The sequence below is a fragment of the Lathamus discolor genome, chromosome 6, assembly GCF_037157495.1.
Source record: "Lathamus discolor isolate bLatDis1 chromosome 6, bLatDis1.hap1, whole genome shotgun sequence".
NCBI lineage: Eukaryota > Metazoa > Chordata > Aves > Psittaciformes > Psittacidae > Lathamus > Lathamus discolor.
In genome coordinates this window covers 11296836-11312920 of record NC_088889.1, presented here as the reverse complement: position 1 = coordinate 11312920, position 16085 = coordinate 11296836, and the positions used below count along the sequence as shown (strand labels likewise).

The 16085-nt window shown below is 51.7% G+C and overlaps 4 protein-coding genes across 4 annotated transcripts; all 4 read right to left on the bottom strand.

Annotated features, from left to right (window-relative positions):
* Positions 1-1597: 1597 nt before the first annotated feature.
* On the bottom strand, positions 1598-3037 carry LOC136017442 (inositol 1,4,5-trisphosphate receptor-interacting protein-like 1). The gene has a single exon (XM_065685760.1). The coding sequence runs from the start codon at positions 3035-3037 to the stop codon at positions 1598-1600; it is 1440 nt and encodes a 479-aa protein (XP_065541832.1).
* A 1677-nt stretch (positions 3038-4714) lies between these two features.
* Positions 4715-6887, bottom strand: LOC136017441 (uncharacterized). The gene is given in 3 exon segments (XM_065685758.1): positions 4715-5356; positions 5358-5484; positions 6751-6887. Coding segments are annotated over 3 exon segments (906 nt in total).
* Positions 6888-9820: 2933 nt separating this feature from the next.
* LOC136017440 (inositol 1,4,5-trisphosphate receptor-interacting protein-like 1) lies at positions 9821-11260 on the bottom strand. The gene has a single exon (XM_065685757.1). It carries the CDS (start codon positions 11258-11260, stop codon positions 9821-9823), a length of 1440 nt encoding a protein of 479 aa, XP_065541829.1.
* A 1677-nt stretch (positions 11261-12937) lies between these two features.
* LOC136017439 (uncharacterized) lies at positions 12938-15109 on the bottom strand. Its single transcript, XM_065685756.1, is given in 3 exon segments — positions 12938-13579; positions 13581-13707; positions 14973-15109. Coding segments are annotated over 3 exon segments (906 nt in total).
* Between the last annotated feature and the right edge of the window lie 976 nt (positions 15110-16085).

Genomic DNA, 16085 nt, shown 5'->3' with positions numbered 1-16085 from the left:
ACCAAATCCCCACAGATGTGATCAACAAGATAACAGCAATGTCTTCACCAACCAATCAGAAAGAAACACAAGCTTTCTTGGGTGTTGTGGGGTTCTGGAGAATGCACATCCCAAATTACAGTTTGATTGTAAGCCCTCTCTGCCATGTGACCCGGAAGAAGAATGGGGCCATGAACAACAACAAGCCTTTGAGCAGATTAAACGAGAGATAGTTCATGCAGGACCCCTTGGACCAGTCCGGACCGGGCCAGATGTATAAAATGTAATCCCCGCAGCTGGGGAGAATGGTCCTACCTGGAGCTTCTGGCAGAAAGCTCCAGGAGAGACTCTAGGTCGACCCCTCAGCTTTTGGAGTGGGGGATAGAGAGGATCTGAGGCCAGATATACACCAACTGAAAAAGTGATACTGGCAGACTATGAAGGGGTTCGAGCTGCTTCAGAAGTGATTGGCACTGAAGCACAGCTCCGCCTGGCATCCCAGTTGCCAGTGCTGGGCTGGACGTTCAAAGGCAAGGTCTCCTCTACACATCATGCAACCAGTGCTACATGGAGTAAGTGGGCTGCACTAAGTACACAGTGAGCTTGAACAGGAAATCCCAGTTGTTCAGGAATTCTAGAAGTCAACATTGACTGGCCAGAGGGCAAAGATTTTGGAATGTCAACAGAGGAGGATGTGATGCGTGAGGCGTCGCCGTATAATAAACAGTCAGAAAGTGAAAAAGCAGTATGCCTTGTTTACTGATAGGTCCAGCCATATTGTGGGAAAGCATCAGAGATGGAAGGCAGCTGTATGGAGACCTCGACAACAAGGTGCAAAAACTGCTGAAGGAAAGGGTGAATCGAGTCAGTTTGCCAAGGTGAAAGACATACCGCTTGCCTTGGACACTGCTGAACGAGAAAAGCGGCCAGTACTTTATCTCTCTACTGATTCATGGATGGTGGCGAATGCCCTGTGTGGGTGGGTGGTTGCAGCGCTGGAAGCAGAGCAAACGGCAAAGCACAGGTAAACCCATCTGGGCTGCGGTACTTCAGCAAGATATCGCTGCTCGGGTGCAGAACCTGGTGGTGAAGGTGCGCCATGAAGATGCCCAAGTCCCCAAAAGTCGGGCCACTGAGGAACAACAGAACAACCAACAACTGGATAAAGCTGCTAAGCTTGAAGTGGACGACCTATTGATAGCCACCGAAACTTCAAACAGATGTAGCGAATGGATGGTAAGCCTGTTAAATTCTCATGGACTTGAAGGATATAAGGTATCTCAGCAAAAGGCACAAACAATGAAGCAAGAAGTCACCTACCGGGGGTATGAGGTCTCAGGGGAGCAGTGGAAATTAGGACAAGAACGCAAGAAAACGATCTGCCAAACCCCTCAACCCCAGGACGCTCAAGGAACTTGGGACATTTCTCGGCATGACAGGTTGGTGTCGGCTCTGGATCTATGACTACGGTATATTAGTCGAACGCCTATAGCAGTTGCTGCAAACAGAAGTGAGGGAATAGCAGTGGACTGGGGAAGGAAAACGGGCATTTAATGAAATAACGAAGGAATCAATGAGGGCCTCAGCCCTCTCTGCATGAAGACCACTTTCAGTGCCCCTAGAAGAAGATCTGTGCTGTAAGCCGGTGTTGCAGCTCCACGAACTCACGCATTGCCTGCTCGTGGGCAGCCGGATCCTGCGCCAGATGCTGGAAGAGGTTGAATGGCTTGGCTCTTTGCAAGGCTGGGGGCAAGACGATCTCCTCAGGAATCTTCTCATTGCCAAAGAAGAAGTGGTCGAGGCGTTTCTCCTCCAAGCAGCGGCGCAGGTACCTCATGATGTCACCTAGCCGCAGCAGGAAATGTCTCCTGCGCCAGCCTGACAGGGCTGTGGTGGTCAGGAGGTGCATCACCACCGTCTTCAAGGCATAGCTGGAAAAGCTTGTGCCCGCCAGCATGCGGGTGCAGAGTTGCAGGCAGCTGAGCAAGGTGTCGTCTGGGGTCTGATCGAACATCAGCCACAAGAACTTTGCCTCTGCCCTGGCGAAGGTCAATGTCCACGTTGTGCTTGGGCTGAAGATACCCTCTCTCGCCTGGCTGCTCATGAAGATGTCTGAGTTGCCCAGCTGCACGACAAAGTTCATCTCAATGACCGTGGTTCTCCCAGAGATATGTTGAAGTGCCACTTTGCAGGAGCGTCTGGAGGGCAGCACAGTCAGAAGGTAGTAACGTGAACGTAACAGGCGCGCAATTGCCTTGTTTTCCCTCACCATATCCTGGAACCAGCAAGCAGTTTTCTGCACATCTAGATAGGAGCCGGTGCAGAGGGCATGCAGGAGCCTGGGCTTCTGCTTCTTCCTGAGCTGCTCCTTGCGGTTGTGAAGGAAGCACGGCATGGGTCCCACCGTCTGCTGAGCGGTGCATGTGCGCTCCAGCTCCACACGGATGCGGGACTCGTTTGCCACGGTGCCTGGCTCCAGGCAGAAGGTGTAGCCACGGCAGGGCTTCAGGCACACGAGCATACGGTAGACAGGCTCGTCTTCCTGGGGACTCCAGCAATCAAAGGCGCTGCCCACTCCCATGGCTGGTCCCAGCTCCAGGAAGAAACCCTCTGACACTAAGTTGGACCCTTGGCAAGCAAAGAGAAGGTTTTCCACCAGCGCATCCACCCACTCGCTCTGGTTCCACAGTTCGTTCAATGACCACTCGTTGCGCATTGCAATGTACGTGTCAAAATCTGCCACGCCAGAGGCATCTTCTTCTTCACTGTCTTCCTCCTCTTCATCGCTGATGCTGCCGTCCAGCTCAGGGCTTCTTTTGCTAAAGCAGCAGCAGAGCCCTGCAATCAGGAGGAGCAGGAAGCCGGCGATCACCCAAAACTTCCAGTTCCACAAGGCAGCAGAGAGCAGGCCACTCCAGGTCACACCGCTGTGCTCTATTCTCTTCAGCTCCTTGACTTCATGCAGCTCCTGCGCTATCCGAGCCATCTCCTCCGTGAGCATCTTCGAAAACTGCTGCATGCACTCACGTGTGGCTTCATCCAACTCATCACCGACCATGGGCACGCATATGCTTTGCAGAACCCAGAATAAGAGCCTTGCGAGGCCCATGGCCTGCAGGAGAAAGAAGGAATTCAGTGGGGCTGGGAGGGAGGGAAGGAGGAAGGGAGCTGGTGCGCGGGGAAGCGCGGACGGGAGCCGCAGAGAGCTGCGGACAGGCAGGAGAGGGAACGAGGCAGCTGGGAGGCAGCAAGGCCTGCGCCCAGGCACGGAGGCAGCAGCAGCGTGCCCTGCCCGAGGCGCTCGCAGCCAGGGTTTCGACGCAGGGCGAGCACCCCCCCCCAGGGCCCACGTTTCTGCCCCGGCCCTTGTCCAGCCCAGCCTCCCCTCGGCGTGCGCACTCACTGCTGCCCCAGGCCGTTCTGGGCCGGTGCTGCCTGCAGGCACCCTCCTAGCCATCCCCCATTGTGACGCGTCCCCTGTGCCGTTACAGGCGCCTCGGGCGCACCGCAGTCTCGCCCGCACAACCGCGGGCCAGCTAGTAAGCAGAATCTGGCCGGGAGTGAAAGGCAGGATCTCCGTAACACAATAAAAATTATTGCCTGAATGCAGCCGGTTCCTGCAACTCTTGGGAGTGGTGGGACCTCTGCCGGGACACACCTCCCATGCTTTGCTGGATCAGAAATAGAACAGGGGGGACCGGAGGGTTGAGCCCCAGTTCAACCCAGTATCGATAGTAAGAGCTATCAATAAAATAGAGCTTTATTAATTTAGAACTTTATTTTGTAGCGGCCAACTCTTATACATGGTTAACAAAATGAAGAGAGAATCCTGTGTAGTTTACTGTTTTAGAGTGCTGGAGAAAGAAGGAATTCAGTGGGTCTCGAGGGAGGGAAGGAGGAAGGGAGCTGGTGGCGGGGGGAGCAGGGAGGGGACCTGCAGATTGCTGGGGACAGGCAGGTGGGGGAATTAAGCAGCTGTGAGGCAGCTCCATGTCCTTATGTTGAGTATCTGCCTTGCAGTGCTGTCATCTTGCTGTTTATATTCACTTTTCCCTGAATCCCCTGACTGTCATGCTACAGAAACAGAATTCCTATCACAGAGGGAATTATTATTCTGGGATAGTTCCTGGAAGTCCCAAGATGCCAAGGAAGGATGGCTGTCAGGATCAGGCTGTGTAAGAAGGAAGGCTGTTGTCAGGTTTTCCGTGCAACTGTGAGTACCTTTAAATGCCAGGAGTCTTTAAATGCCAATCTGCCAATTGTAAGAAAATCTTACAGTGAATGAAATGCTGTGAATAGGATATGGATTAATCTATGCTTGGCACTATTTACTGAGTAATAGTAGGTCAAAGTTGCTGAGTAACTCCCAGTTACATCCCGGGCATGACGTGCTGTGGTATGGAATACTTCTTTGGTCAGCTTGGGTCAGGTGTCCTGTCTCTGCTTCCTCCCAGCCTCCCCTCGTCCTTGGCAGAGCATGAGACTCACGAAGTCCTTAGCCAGAATAAAACATTTGAGCAGTAACTAAAAACATCAGTGTTATCAGTGCTGTTCCCAGGCCAAAAGTCGAAACACAGCACTGCACCAGCTACCAAGAAAAACAACTGCTACTGCTGAACCCAGGACACAGCCATGCACTGCACCACACCACAGCTGTCAAGCACTGCATCTCTCCGAGAAGGCAGGCTAAGGGAGATCTAATTGCTGTCTTCCACTGTGCAGAGCATGTCTTCTCTCAGAGGTGCACAGTGAAATAATGTAAGCAATGATTACACGTTGCACCAAGGGAAGCATGCCACAGTTCGTTCAATGACCACTCGTTGCGCATTGCAATGTACGTGTCAAAATCTGCCACGCCAGAGGCATCTTCTTCTTCACTGTCTTCCTCCTCTTCACCGCTGATGCTGCCGTCCAGCTCAGGGCTTCTTTTGCTAAAGCAGCAGCAGAGCCCTGCAATCAGGAGGAGCAGGAAGCCGGCGATCACCCAAAATTTCCAGTTCCACAAGGCAGCAGAGAGCAGGCCACTCCAGGTCACACCGTTGTGCTCTATTCTCTTCAGCTCCTCGACTTCATGCAGCTCCTGCGCTATCCGAGCCATCTCCTCCGTGAGAATCTTCGAAAGCTGCTGCATGCGCTCACGTGTGGCTTCATCCAGCTCATCACTGATGAAGACCACATTCGAGAATACGCTTTGCAGAACCCAGGATAAGAGCCTTGCGAGGCCCTTGGCCTGCAGGAGAAAGAAGGAATTCAGTGGGGCTGGGAGGGAGGGAAGGAGGAAGGGAGCTGGTGCGCGGGGAAGCGCGGACGGGAGCCGCAGAGAGCTGCGGACAGGCAGGAGAGGGAACGAGGCAGCTGGGAGGCAGCAAGGCCTGCGCCCAGGCACGGAGGCAGCAGCAGCGTGCCCTGCCCGAGGCGCTCGCAGCCAGGGTTTCGACGCAGGGCGAGCACCCCCCCCCAGGGCCCACGTTTCTGCCCCAGCCCTTGTCCAGCCCAGCCTCCCCCCTGCGTGCGCACTCACTGCTGCCCCAGGCCGTTCTGGGCTGCCTGCAGGCATCCTCCTAGCCATCCCCCATTGCGACGCGTCCCCTGTGCTGTTACACTGCTTCACTGATGGTGATTCTGTATTTTCGTGTGCTTTTAAGATTCATTGTAAAGCCTGTATCCCATTGCCATGCTTATTGCTTCACATTTTCTTACACTGTCCCCATATTACTTAAATAATTTTCCCTTTGCATTCCTTGCCAGCAGAACTGTCCAGAGCAAACTAGTTATGTAACAGTGCATGGCTCAACATGCGTTTCCCACAAGAGCTCTAAGATGGGAAGGAAAGGTGGCACGCACTTAACCTTCGCCCAACAGCCAGTCAAGTTATCAGTAAGCGGAACAGTTACCTAGTTAGAAATAGGGAGCTAACCTTAATAAAGTATTTAGGCATAGAATTATGTATGGCTGTTTAATATTGCTTAGTAGGATTTCTGGGATGTTATCAATTATACAGCATTAATTGAATTCTGCATCACAGCAAAAATCTGCCGTCCATTATAAGAGGTATATCGCATCCCTGATATGATAAGGCATGTGACATATCCACTTGATGCCATGCTCTTTGACCCAAGTATCTGTAAGCTTGTTCCAGAAATGAGTCCCATTATCTGACTAAATCCTTTCTTGGGCACCATGTTGCCATATTCTGGCTTTTGACTTGGACAGAGTTCATTTTCTGCTTAGTAGCTGGTGCAGTGCTGTGTTTTGGCTTCAGTCTGAGAAAAGTACTGAAAACACACCAAAGTTTTAGTTTTTGCTCAGTTTGACTTACACCATTCAAGGATTTTTCAGTCTCATGCTCTGCCAGTGACGAGGAGCACAAGAAGCCGTGCGGAAGCAGAGACAGGACACCTGACCCAAACTAGCCAAAGGGGTATTCCAAACCACAGCACATCATGCCCAGTATATAGACTGGGAGGAGTTATCCAGAAGGGACTGATCAACTCTTGGGTCAGGCTGGGTATCAGTCAGCAGGTGGTGAGTGATTGCGCTGTGCACCACTTGTGTTTCCTGTAGCTTGCTTTCTGTTCTTCTTGTTGCTGTCTATTATTATTATCACTATTGTTATCGTTGGTATTATTTCTATTATCACACTATTTTACCTAATTTCAATTATTAAACTGTTCTTATTTCAGCCCACAGGTTTTACATTCTTACAATTCTCCTCTTCATCCTGTCAGGGGCAGGGGAAACTGGGGGAGTGGCTGCATGGTACTGAGTTACCAGCTGCAGTTAAACCGTGACAGTCCTTTTTGGCACCCAGTATGGGGCACTGGGTTGCGATAAAGACACATCTGACCCGAGCATGTTAGAACAAATTTGTTGCAAGCATTCATGGTAGTGCGGTAGTCAGTGGTCATAGCGTTCCCAGAGTTAATGTGTGTGTGCTCACTGGTACTGCTCTTGTCCTGTCTGCTCCCTGTGATGTCTGTCTGTGAGGCTAAGGTTATCATTCTGTTGTACTTTGGAGGTGGGTTATGATATGACAGACTCGCAGGTCATGAGACTCATCTGGTCTGCGCTCTCGGTGTTGTCGCCACCTTTGTTCCTTGGGAGCCATCTGGTGACAACTATAGGCAACTGCGCCTTTGGCCTTCTCTGGGAGAGCCAGCCGGTAACAGAAATGTCTTCCTGCTGCGTCCGTCCATTCTTCCTTTCTTCCTTCCTTCCCATATCCTCCTTCTCCTCCAGGATAGCTACAGTAGTAATGTCCGACTAGTTCGTTCCGGATTTTCACTTGTTGAGAGGTGAAATTCCAAAATGTTGAAAGTGCTCATTGGCCTAGGTACTTACCCATACGACCCCAGGAGCTGATCAGCCTGACTGGGAGGAAGTGCAAAAGCACCCCATTGTGACTGGTCCAGAGGCTCCACGCATCCTTGGCATAGATTACCTTGGAGAGGGGTACTTCAAAGACCCAAAAGAGTACCAATGGGCTTTTGGTATTGCTGCTCTGGAGACCGAGGAAACTGAGCAGTTGTCCACCTTGCCTGGTCTCTCAGAGGATCCTTCTGTTGTGGGGTTGCTGAAGGTCGAAGAACAACAAGTGCCAATTGCGACCAAAACGGTGCACCGGCAGCAATATCGCACCAACCAAGACTCCCTGATTCCCATCCGTAAGCTGATCCGTAGACTGGAGAGACAAGGAGTGATCAGTAGCACCCGCTCACCCTTTGATAGCCCCATATGGCCAGTGAGAAAGTCTAACGGAGAGTCGACAATAACAGTAGACTCTCGTGGCCTGAATGAAGTCACACCACCATAGAGTGCTGCTGTATCAGACATGCTAGAACTTCAATCCGAACTGGAGTCAAAGGCAGCCAAGTGGTATGCCACAATCGATATTGCCAACGCATTCTCTCAATTCCTTTGATAGCAGAGTGCATCCCACAGTTTGCTTTTACTTGGAGGGGTGTCCAGTACACTTGGAACCAACTGCCCCAGGGGGTGGAAACACAGCCCTACCATCTGCCGTGGACTGATCCAGACTTCACTGGAACAGGGGCAAGCTCCAGAACGCCTGCAATACTTTTACGACATTATCGTGTGGGTTGGTACAGCAGAAAAAGTCTTTGAGAAAGGGAGGCAAATAATCCAAATCTTGCTGAAAGCCAGTTTTGCAATAGAACGGAGTAAGGTCAAGGGACCTACACAGGAGATTCAATTTTTTGGGAATAAAATGGCAAGATGGATGTCACCAAATCCCCACAGATGTGATCAACAAGATAACAGCAATGTCTTCACCAACCAATCAGAAAGAAACACAAGCTTTCTTGGGTGTTGTGGGGTTCTGGAGAATGCACATCCCAAATTACAGTTTGATTGTAAGCCCTCTCTGCCATGTGACCCGGAAGAAGAATGGGGCCATGAACAACAACAAGCCTTTGAGCAGATTAAACGAGAGATAGTTCATGCAGGACCCCTTGGACCAGTCCGGACCGGGCCAGATGTATAAAATGTAATCCCCGCAGCTGGGGAGAATGGTCCTACCTGGAGCTTCTGGCAGAAAGCTCCAGGAGAGACTCTAGGTCGACCCCTCAGCTTTTGGAGTGGGGGATAGAGAGGATCTGAGGCCAGATATACACCAACTGAAAAAGTGATACTGGCAGACTATGAAGGGGTTCGAGCTGCTTCAGAAGTGATTGGCACTGAAGCACAGCTCCGCCTGGCATCCCGGTTGCCAGTGCTGGGCTGGACGTTCAAAGGCAAGGTCTCCTCTACACATCATGCAACCAGTGCTACATGGAGTAAGTGGGCTGCACTAAGTACACAGTGAGCTTGAACAGGAAATCCCAGTTGTTCAGGAATTCTAGAAGTCAACATTGACTGGCCAGAGGGCAAAGATTTTGGAATGTCAACAGAGGAGGATGTGATGCGTGAGGCGTCGCCGTATAATAAACAGTCAGAAAGTGAAAAAGCAGTATGCCTTGTTTACTGATAGGTCCAGCCATATTGTGGGAAAGCATCAGAGATGGAAGGCAGCTGTATGGAGACCTCGACAACAAGGTGCAAAAACTGCTGAAGGAAAGGGTGAATCGAGTCAGTTTGCCAAGGTGAAAGACATACCGCTTGCCTTGGACACTGCTGAACGAGAAAAGCGGCCAGTACTTTATCTCTCTACTGATTCATGGATGGTGGCGAATGCCCTGTGTGGGTGGGTGGTTGCAGCGCTGGAAGCAGAGCAAACGGCAAAGCACAGGTAAACCCATCTGGGCTGCGGTACTTCAGCAAGATATCGCTGCTCGGGTGCAGAACCTGGTGGTGAAGGTGCGCCATGAAGATGCCCAAGTCCCCAAAAGTCGGGCCACTGAGGAACAACAGAACAACCAACAACTGGATAAAGCTGCTAAGCTTGAAGTGGACGACCTATTGATAGCCACCGAAACTTCAAACAGATGTAGCGAATGGATGGTAAGCCTGTTAAATTCTCATGGACTTGAAGGATATAAGGTATCTCAGCAAAAGGCACAAACAATGAAGCAAGAAGTCACCTACCGGGGGTATGAGGTCTCAGGGGAGCAGTGGAAATTAGGACAAGAACGCAAGAAAACGATCTGCCAAACCCCTCAACCCCAGGACGCTCAAGGAACTTGGGACATTTCTCGGCATGACAGGTTGGTGTCGGCTCTGGATCTATGACTACGGTATATTAGTCGAACGCCTATAGCAGTTGCTGCAAACAGAAGTGAGGGAATAGCAGTGGACTGGGGAAGGAAAACGGGCATTTAATGAAATAACGAAGGAATCAATGAGGGCCTCAGCCCTCTCTGCATGAAGACCACTTTCAGTGCCCCTAGAAGAAGATCTGTGCTGTAAGCCGGTGTTGCAGCTCCACGAACTCACGCATTGCCTGCTCGTGGGCAGCCGGATCCTGCGCCAGATGCTGGAAGAGGTTGAATGGCTTGGCTCTTTGCAAGGCTGGGGGCAAGACGATCTCCTCAGGAATCTTCTCATTGCCAAAGAAGAAGTGGTCGAGGCGTTTCTCCTCCAAGCAGCGGCGCAGGTACCTCATGATGTCACCTAGCCGCAGCAGGAAATGTCTCCTGCGCCAGCCTGACAGGGCTGTGGTGGTCAGGAGGTGCATCACCACCGTCTTCAAGGCATAGCTGGAAAAGCTTGTGCCCGCCAGCATGCGGGTGCAGAGTTGCAGGCAGCTGAGCAAGGTGTCGTCTGGGGTCTGATCGAACATCAGCCACAAGAACTTTGCCTCTGCCCTGGCGAAGGTCAATGTCCACGTTGTGCTTGGGCTGAAGATACCCTCTCTCGCCTGGCTGCTCATGAAGATGTCTGAGTTGCCCAGCTGCACGACAAAGTTCATCTCAATGACCGTGGTTCTCCCAGAGATATGTTGAAGTGCCACTTTGCAGGAGCGTCTGGAGGGCAGCACAGTCAGAAGGTAGTAACGTGAACGTAACAGGCGCGCAATTGCCTTGTTTTCCCTCACCATATCCTGGAACCAGCAAGCAGTTTTCTGCACATCTAGATAGGAGCCGGTGCAGAGGGCATGCAGGAGCCTGGGCTTCTGCTTCTTCCTGAGCTGCTCCTTGCGGTTGTGAAGGAAGCACGGCATGGGTCCCACCGTCTGCTGAGCGGTGCATGTGCGCTCCAGCTCCACACGGATGCGGGACTCGTTTGCCACGGTGCCTGGCTCCAGGCAGAAGGTGTAGCCACGGCAGGGCTTCAGGCACACGAGCATACGGTAGACAGGCTCGTCTTCCTGGGGACTCCAGCAATCAAAGGCGCTGCCCACTCCCATGGCTGGTCCCAGCTCCAGGAAGAAACCCTCTGACACTAAGTTGGACCCTTGGCAAGCAAAGAGAAGGTTTTCCACCAGCGCATCCACCCACTCGCTCTGGTTCCACAGTTCGTTCAATGACCACTCGTTGCGCATTGCAATGTACGTGTCAAAATCTGCCACGCCAGAGGCATCTTCTTCTTCACTGTCTTCCTCCTCTTCATCGCTGATGCTGCCGTCCAGCTCAGGGCTTCTTTTGCTAAAGCAGCAGCAGAGCCCTGCAATCAGGAGGAGCAGGAAGCCGGCGATCACCCAAAACTTCCAGTTCCACAAGGCAGCAGAGAGCAGGCCACTCCAGGTCACACCGTTGTGCTCTATTCTCTTCAGCTCCTTGACTTCATGCAGCTCCTGCGCTATCCGAGCCATCTCCTCCGTGAGCATCTTCGAAAGCTGCTGCATGCACTCACGTGTGGCTTCATCCAACTCATCACCGACCATGGGCACGCATATGCTTTGCAGAACCCAGAATAAGAGCCTTGCGAGGCCCATGGCCTGCAGGAGAAAGAAGGAATTCAGTGGGGCTGGGAGGGAGGGAAGGAGGAAGGGAGCTGGTGCGCGGGGAAGCGCGGACGGGAGCCGCAGAGAGCTGCGGACAGGCAGGAGAGGGAACGAGGCAGCTGGGAGGCAGCAAGGCCTGCGCCCAGGCACGGAGGCAGCAGCAGCGTGCCCTGCCCGAGGCGCTCGCAGCCAGGGTTTCGACGCAGGGCGAGCACCCCCCCCCAGGGCCCACGTTTCTGCCCCGGCCCTTGTCCAGCCCAGCCTCCCCTCGGCGTGCGCACTCACTGCTGCCCCAGGCCGTTCTGGGCCGGTGCTGCCTGCAGGCACCCTCCTAGCCATCCCCCATTGTGACGCGTCCCCTGTGCCGTTACAGGCGCCTCGGGCGCACCGCAGTCTCGCCCGCACAACCGCGGGCCAGCTAGTAAGCAGAATCTGGCCGGGAGTGAAAGGCAGGATCTCCGTAACACAATAAAAATTATTGCCTGAATGCAGCCGGTTCCTGCAACTCTTGGGAGTGGTGGGACCTCTGCCGGGACACACCTCCCATGCTTTGCTGGATCAGAAATAGAACAGGGGGGACCGGAGGGTTGAGCCCCAGTTCAACCCAGTATCGATAGTAAGAGCTATCAATAAAATAGAGCTTTATTAATTTAGAACTTTATTATGTAGCGGCCAACTCTTATACATGGTTAACAAAATGAAGAGAGAATCCTGTGTAGTTTACTGTTTTAGAGTGCTGGAGAAAGAAGGAATTCAGTGGGTCTCGAGGGAGGGAAGGAGGAAGGGAGCTGGTGGCGGGGGGAGCAGGGAGGGGACCTGCAGATTGCTGGGGACAGGCAGGTGGGGGAATTAAGCAGCTGTGAGGCAGCTCCATGTCCTTATGTTGAGTATCTGCCTTGCAGTGCTGTCATCTTGCTGTTTATATTCACTTTTCCCTGAATCCCCTGACTGTCATGCTACAGAAACAGAATTCCTATCACAGAGGGAATTATTATTCTGGGATAGTTCCTGGAAGTCCCAAGATGCCAAGGAAGGATGGCTGTCAGGATCAGGCTGTGTAAGAAGGAAGGCTGTTGTCAGGTTTTCCGTGCAACTGTGAGTACCTTTAAATGCCAGGAGTCTTTAAATGCCAATCTGCCAATTGTAAGAAAATCTTACAGTGAATGAAATGCTGTGAATAGGATATGGATTAATCTATGCTTGGCACTATTTACTGAGTAATAGTAGGTCAAAGTTGCTGAGTAACTCCCAGTTACATCCCGGGCATGACGTGCTGTGGTATGGAATACTTCTTTGGTCAGCTTGGGTCAGGTGTCCTGTCTCTGCTTCCTCCCAGCCTCCCCTCGTCCTTGGCAGAGCATGAGACTCACGAAGTCCTTAGCCAGAATAAAACATTTGAGCAGTAACTAAAAACATCAGTGTTATCAGTGCTGTTCCCAGGCCAAAAGTCGAAACACAGCACTGCACCAGCTACCAAGAAAAACAACTGCTACTGCTGAACCCAGGACACAGCCATGCACTGCACCACACCACAGCTGTCAAGCACTGCATCTCTCCGAGAAGGCAGGCTAAGGGAGATCTAATTGCTGTCTTCCACTGTGCAGAGCATGTCTTCTCTCAGAGGTGCACAGTGAAATAATGTAAGCAATGATTACACGTTGCACCAAGGGAAGCATGCCACAGTTCGTTCAATGACCACTCGTTGCGCATTGCAATGTACGTGTCAAAATCTGCCACGCCAGAGGCATCTTCTTCTTCACTGTCTTCCTCCTCTTCACCGCTGATGCTGCCGTCCAGCTCAGGGCTTCTTTTGCTAAAGCAGCAGCAGAGCCCTGCAATCAGGAGGAGCAGGAAGCCGGCGATCACCCAAAATTTCCAGTTCCACAAGGCAGCAGAGAGCAGGCCACTCCAGGTCACACCGTTGTGCTCTATTCTCTTCAGCTCCTCGACTTCATGCAGCTCCTGCGCTATCCGAGCCATCTCCTCCGTGAGAATCTTCGAAAGCTGCTGCATGCGCTCACGTGTGGCTTCATCCAGCTCATCACTGATGAAGACCACATTCGAGAATACGCTTTGCAGAACCCAGGATAAGAGCCTTGCGAGGCCCTTGGCCTGCAGGAGAAAGAAGGAATTCAGTGGGGCTGGGAGGGAGGGAAGGAGGAAGGGAGCTGGTGCGCGGGGAAGCGCGGACGGGAGCCGCAGAGAGCTGCGGACAGGCAGGAGAGGGAACGAGGCAGCTGGGAGGCAGCAAGGCCTGCGCCCAGGCACGGAGGCAGCAGCAGCGTGCCCTGCCCGAGGCGCTCGCAGCCAGGGTTTCGACGCAGGGCGAGCACCCCCCCCCAGGGCCCACGTTTCTGCCCCAGCCCTTGTCCAGCCCAGCCTCCCCCCTGCGTGCGCACTCACTGCTGCCCCAGGCCGTTCTGGGCTGCCTGCAGGCATCCTCCTAGCCATCCCCCATTGCGACGCGTCCCCTGTGCTGTTACACTGCTTCACTGATGGTGATTCTGTATTTTCGTGTGCTTTTAAGATTCATTGTAAAGCCTGTATCCCATTGCCATGCTTATTGCTTCACATTTTCTTACACTGTCCCCATATTACTTAAATAATTTTCCCTTTGCATTCCTTGCCAGCAGAACTGTCCAGAGCAAACTAGTTATGTAACAGTGCATGGCTCAACATGTGTTTCCCACAAGAGCTCTAAGATGGGAAGGAAAGGTGGCACGCACTTAACCTTCGCCCAACAGCCAGTCAAGTTATCAGTAAGCGGAACAGTTACCTAGTTAGAAATAGGGAGCTAACCTTAATAAAGTATTTAGGCATAGAATTATGTATGGCTGTTTAATATTGCTTAGTAGGATTTCTGGGATGTTATCAATTATACAGCATTAATTGAATTCTGCATCACAGCAAAAATCTGCCGTCCATTATAAGAGGTATATCGCATCCCTGATATGATAAGGCATGTGACATATCCACTTGATGCCATGCTCTTTGACCCAAGTATCTGTAAGCTTGTTCCAGAAATGAGTCCCATTATCTGACTAAATCCTTTCTTGGGCACCATGTTGCCATATTCTGGCTTTTGACTTGGACAGAGTTCATTTTCTGCTTAGTAGCTGGTGCAGTGCTGTGTTTTGGCTTCAGTCTGAGAAAAGTACTGAAAACACACCAAAGTTTTAGTTTTTGCTCAGTTTGACTTACACCATTCAAGGATTTTTCAGTCTCATGCTCTGCCAGTGACGAGGAGCACAAGAAGCCGTGCGGAAGCAGAGACAGGACACCTGACCCAAACTAGCCAAAGGGGTATTCCAAACCACAGCACATCATGCCCAGTATATAGACTGGGAGGAGTTATCCAGAAGGGACTGATCAACTCTTGGGTCAGGCTGGGTATCAGTCAGCAGGTGGCGAGTGATTGCGCTGTGCACCACTTGTGTTTCCTGAGCTTGCTTTCTGTTCTTCTTGTTGCTGTCTATTATTATTATCACTATTGTTATCGTTGGTATTATTTCTATTATCACACTATTTTACCTAATTTCAATTATTAAACTGTTCTTATTTCAGCCCACAGGTTTTACATTCTTACAATTCTCCTCTTCATCCTGTCAGGGGCAGGGGAAACTGGGGGAGTGGCTGCATGGTACTGAGTTACCAGCTGCAGTTAAACCGTGACAGTCCTTTTTGGCACCCAGTATGGGGCACTGGGTTGCGATAAAGACACATCTGACCCGAGCATGTTAGAACAAATTTGTTGCAAGCATTCATGGTAGTGCGGTAGTCAGTGGTCATAGCGTTCCCAGAGTTAATGTGTGTGTGCTCACTGGTACTGCTCTTGTCCTGTCTGCTCCCTGTGATGTCTGTCTGTGAGGCTAAGGTTATCATTCTGTTGTACTTTGGAGGTGGGTTATGATATGACAGACTCGCAGGTCATGAGACTCATCTGGTCTGCGCTCTCGGTGTTGTCGCCACCTTTGTTCCTTGGGAGCCATCTGGTGACAACTATAGGCAAGTGCGCCTTTGGCCTTCTCTGGGAGAGCCAGCCGGTAACAGAAATGTCTTCCTGCTGCGTCCGTCCATTCTTCCTTTCTTCCTTCCTTCCCATATCCTCCTTCTCCTCCAGGATAGCTACAGTAGTAATGTCCGACTAGTTCGTTCCGGATTTTCACTTGTTGAGAGGTGAAATTCCAAAATGTTGAAAGTGCTCATTGGCCTAGGTACTTACCCATACGACCCCAGGAGCTGATCAGCCTGACTGGGAGGAAGTGGCAAAAGCACCCCATTGTGACTGGTCCAGAGGCTCCACGCATCCTTGGCATAGATTACCTTGGGAGAGGGTACTTCAAAGACCCAAAAGAGTACCAATGGGCTTTTGGTATTGCTGCTCTGGAGACCGAGGAAACTGAGCAGTTGTCCACCTTGCCTGGTCTCTCAGAGGATCCTTCTGTTGTGGGGTTGCTGAAGGTCGAAGAACAACAAGTGCCAATTGCGACCAAAACGGTGCACCGGCAGCAATATCGCACCAACCAAGACTCCCTGATTCCCATCCGTAAGCTGATCCGTAGACTGGAGAGACAAGGAGTGATCAGTAGCACCCGCTCACCCTTTGATAGCCCCATATGGCCAGTGAGAAAGTCTAACGGAGAGTCGACAATAACAGTAGACTCTCGTGGCCTGAATGAAGTCACACCACCATAGAGTGCTGCTGTATCAGACATGCTAGAACTTCAATCCGAACTGGAGTCAAAGGCAGCCAAGTGGTATGCCA